This window comes from Octopus bimaculoides, chromosome 26 (assembly GCF_046866305.1).
Source record: "Octopus bimaculoides isolate indiv1 chromosome 26, ASM4686630v1, whole genome shotgun sequence".
NCBI classification, from domain to species: domain Eukaryota; kingdom Metazoa; phylum Mollusca; class Cephalopoda; order Octopoda; family Octopodidae; genus Octopus; species Octopus bimaculoides.
In genome coordinates, this window is record NC_142953.1 from 13,337,309 (window position 1) to 13,342,308 (window position 5,000).

General features: G+C 34.6%; 1 protein-coding gene across 1 annotated transcript in view; it reads left to right on the forward strand.

Annotated features, from left to right (window-relative positions):
• LOC106882795 (ephrin type-B receptor 1-B) overlaps positions 1-5,000 on the forward strand; it is a 417,752-nt gene that overhangs the window by 311,928 nt on the left and 100,824 nt on the right. The window contains exons 5-6 of the mRNA XM_089343023.1: positions 2,101-2,281; positions 3,820-3,944. Of these exons, the coding sequence (XP_089199149.1) occupies positions 2,101-2,281; positions 3,820-3,944 (306 nt within the window). The remainder of the gene's footprint in view (positions 1-2,100; positions 2,282-3,819; positions 3,945-5,000) is intronic.

Here is a 5,000-nt window from a genome sequence, read left to right on the forward strand (position 1 = left end):
AAAAAAAAAAAAAAAAAGGAAATTTTTTAAAAAAATAACTTAAATTTGTAAATTTCTTTTTTGGATTTTTGAGGGCAGGTGTATATAAGAATGCAAAATGATAATGGTGGCATTTCTTTCAGGGGTGGAAACTGGGGTAAGATGTTGTGGTATTGTGATCATAACTGTAGTGTTATTGATGCTGTGTATTGTACGTGAAGTGTGGTATGAGATGGAACAGAATGGGGGGGGAGGAAGGAGGGAGGGGGGCAAGGAGTTAAACTTCTCTAGAAATATAAAAGAAAAAGGAATTTTTAAAAGAAAAAAATATAAGATTTCATTTTCAAAAGAATTGGAAGAACCTTCAACCAATTACCTTTCTTCTGTCTTTCTTGTGTCTTCTCCTTCTTCTTCTTCCAATCTTCTGTCTTCGTCTCCTTCTTCTTCTTCTTCCAATCTTCTGTCTTCTTCTCATTCTTCTTCTTCTTCTTCTTCCAAGTCTTCTTTTTCTTCTGTCTTCTTCTTCTTCCAAGTCTTCTTCTCATTCTTCTTCTTCTTCTTTTGTCTTCTTCTTCTTCTTCTTTTGTCTTCTTCTTCTTCTTCTTCTGTCTTCTTCTTCTGTCTTCTTCTTCTGTCTTCTTCTTCTGTCTTCTTCTTCTGTCTTCTTCTTCTTCTTCTTCTTCTTCTTCTTCTTCTTCCAAGTCTTTTTCTCATTCTTCTTTCTTCTTTCCCTTTAATTTTCTTCTCCTTGCCTTCCTGCTTCTCTTCCTCTTGCCCCCACCTCCTCCATATCCACCACCACCACCACCACCACCATCATCATCATCTACAAATGGCTTAAATTGTATTGAATTTCATTCAAGCTAAAATTGTCTGTCCAAGTACTTCATGTAAATTAGATTTATTTAGAAATGCTACTATAATTATTTTTATTTATTTATTCATTCATTCATTCATTCATTTATTTATTTATTTATATAATATTTTTCATTTTTGTTTTTATTTTCCTATTTCTAATGTTTTGTGTTGTTACATTCTTATTATTAACGAGAATGCAGAAGAGAGAACGCCAAGGCAGAGGGAAAGCAAGCATGAGAACAGCTTTGTTAGGGTCTTTTTTTTTGTTTTTTGTTTTTTTTTTACTAGTCCTGTTATAGTTTTCTGCTGTTATCTTTTTTTTTTTTTTGGCTTTTTTTTTTCTTCTTCTTCTTAAACTAGCTTTCCGCTAGTCTAGAGCTAGGTTAGTACGACTATTGAGTGATTTAATTTGATTCGATTGATTGATTGATGATTGACTACTACTACTACTACCACCATTACTACTACTAAGGCGACGACCACCACTACCACTACGACCACCACCATCAATACTAATACATCAGTTTGTTTTCTACACCACCTATCTTCGTCTTTTGTTTTTTTGTGAATTCTCCCTATATATATATATATATATATATATATATATATATATATATATATAAACAATATATGAGTATATGCATATATATGTACATGTATGTATATACGTTCATCTACATGTACGTATAGATACATAACTGGGTACATGACGTGGCAAAAGAAGAAGGACAAAATGGTAAACAAGGTGCAACAAACAAGCAGGCCACATAGAAACATCCCCTTCATCAGCTGCCACCATTAAAACTCTGGCGTTTCGAAGAATTAAGGCAGTACGCATCGTTAAAATGGTTCTTCCCACGAACAGAAATTAAATTGCTTTCGTGGAGGGTAGTGGCGGATGGAAAACAAGACAGGAAAACGAAACGGTGAAATAAACAAACAAAAAGGCTGTACAGCCAGACGTGAAGTGTGTATGTCTTGAACGCTATATATATATATATATATATATATATATATATATATATATATGTATATATATTGTAAGTGCTATGTATGAAACTCTAGGCTCTTGAGTTACTCTGCTGCTTCTGTTAAATATTAACAAAAATATATACATACTCATGTTTTGGGTTCCATTTTACCTGTTTGCATCACCAAACCTATTTATATGGAATATATATTTATATATGAAGTGCTTTGTATGTAGAAGAGTTTACACCAGAGAATAATCTCTACCAATTCTTTTTCTCCTCTTTCTTTCAGAACCACCATCGCCCCCACAGAAATTAACGATCAGAAGTGTAAACACGACATCAGTAACTCTGTCGTGGTGGCACCCTCGCAGTGACGGTGGCCGAAATGATCTCACCTATCGTGTAGAGTGCAATAAATGTGACAAGAACGTGAAATATATCCCTAAAATGAAGGGCTTTATTTCCACCATGTAAGTCTCCTTTGTTTTCTTCTTTTTGTTGTTCATTTTCTTATTTTTCTCTGTGTGCCCCTTCATACGTGGAGGCGCAATGGCCCAGTGGTTAGGGCAGCTGACTCGCGGTCATCGGATCATGGTTTCGATTCCCAGACCGGGCGTTGTGAGTGTTTATTGAGTGAAAACACCTAAAGCTCCACGAGGCTCCGGCAGGGGGTGGTGGCGAACCCTGCTGTACTCTTTCACCACAACTTTCTCTCACTCTTACTTCCTGTTTCTGTTGTGCCTGTAATTCAAAGGGTCAGCCTTGTCATACTGTGTCACACAGAATATCCCCGAGAACTACGTTAAGGGTACACGTGTCTGTGGAGTGCTCAGCCACTTGCACGTTAATTTCATGAGCAGGCTGTTCTGTTGATCGGATCAACTGGAACCCTCGATGTTGTAAGCGACGGAGTGCCAACAACAACAACAAGCCCCTTCATAAAATGCAGGACTCACAGCATTTTCATCCAAATGCTGTTGTACTTCCACGAATTGTACTTCCATTGAAATTAGTATTTCCAAAAATACATGTTAACAGAACATTTAATTTCAATGATATTTTATCATATCTAAATATGTTAACACAATAAAAACAATTGTTGGCTTTGTAAGGTGAATTCTACTATTAAAGATGTGATTTTCGCTCTACACAGTTTTGTTGTCTAATACTCTGAATTTCTCAAAATTCTTTTGAATGATATTTGGATTTACTTGTCATACACGAGAAATTACCTTGGATGTGTGTTCTACTTGGTGTCTGTTTGTTCCAAATTTGTTTAAAATTGGGTACTTTGTTGATATCTTCCTGAATTTTTTAGTATCTTTTTTCTCATTGTGTGTGTGCATGTTTGTATATATATATATATATATATATATATGGGCAATGACCAATCTTAAAAACAATTGGATCCTCCTCACAAGGTATTGGAATCTTATATGTCTCCCATTCTGCCTAAACAATGGATTTACAAATACAATATCCCTACATTCACTCTCTATTTCCTATCTTAACCAAACTAACTATTGCTTAATCATCCTATCACACCATCTCCAATGAAGGGATATAATAAATATCCTGGAAACAGCTGTAAGACATTCTATTTATAAATGTTCCATTTTACACACAACCTTGGTCTTTTATCTCATTACAAAAAGTAAATCTATATATATATATATATATATGTATATATATATATATATTGGAAGGTTTGGAGGTGATGTACAGGAATTATATTATAGAAACAAATTAAGGTACTCAGAAATCTGGATGGTTGTATATTTACAGATTTTTATTAATGTCACATGTTTTATAAATCATGTAAAGCGCTTTTCACCTAATCGTGTAGGATTTTCAAATTTAAAAAAAAAAATTTTTTATGCTATATATATATATATATATATATATATATATATATATATATATATACACACACACACACACGTAGATGTATGTGTGTATTTGTTCCGAAATATATGTTATATGTATTGTTTTATTGTCCATTTTTTAGGGTAACTTTGACTGGTTTGATACCGAGTGAGGAGTACGTTATTCAGATCTTGGCCGAGAATGGAGTTTCCGACGTCAGCAAGCAAAAGCGGGGTGTGAATGTCACCGTTGTCACTGAGGCGTCAGGTAAGACCCGTTATACCCATTGTCACTGCATCTATAATATCTACACACACACACACATATATATATATATATTTATGAACTTTGTTGCAAGATTCCTTGAAACAGACATTGTAATATTTGGGAATGGCCTCCTTTTTTTTTTTCTTTTTTGCTAACATTAGCACACGCCCTATATATCATGTATGATCCTACTCCGCTTAGACCATTCTGTTCTTCTGTGACCAAGAGGAGCTCCAGGAGAATACACAAGGACGGAAAGTGGCACTAAAGAGGTCACAAATGAGTGATGAAAGATTTTTTTCGGACAATGGCCATAAGATAAAATAAGAACAGTAATAAATGAGTGAAGAACGAATGTATTGTGCATGTATTTATTTCGCAAAAAAAAAAATTGACGAGCCCAAAATATAGCAACAAAAATAACTATATATATATATATACACACACACGTACAAACATAGACAAACTCATACACGTTTGCACATTAATATGGTCAATTATATTAATAGTACCACTTTCCCTTCACTGTAAATGTTAGATATGTTTTAGTAATTAGTGTTATTTTTAGTCTCCTTCTCTTTGTCATTATTATCATTATTTATGACAGATCTTTAGTCACAAACAACCAGACATCCAGACACAGGAGTAGGTCGACGTAGACATGGTCACAGACACAGCTAAGTCAAGAGTATGTTAAACCAGAAATAGACACAGACTTAACTGTTGTATTGGGTTGTCCGGAAAGTTTGTGCCGAATTATAGTAGCTTACCTTTCGACTTATTTGTCATGAGACCACCTCATTTCTGGAAAGAGGGTATTATCATAGCTAAAAGTGAAAGCATTAATAGATGTAGCCAACACCAAACAGACAGACAGGCACAATTGCAGCTAGACATACAGATGCTGTCACGGATAGAGAGACAGGCATAGATATATAGATGGATGCAGCCATACCGAAAAAATCAGACAGACATATGTACACACATCCACACCTAAAGACAGATACACTTAGATAGACATAGCCATAACTAATCTACAACCACAATTAAAGAGCT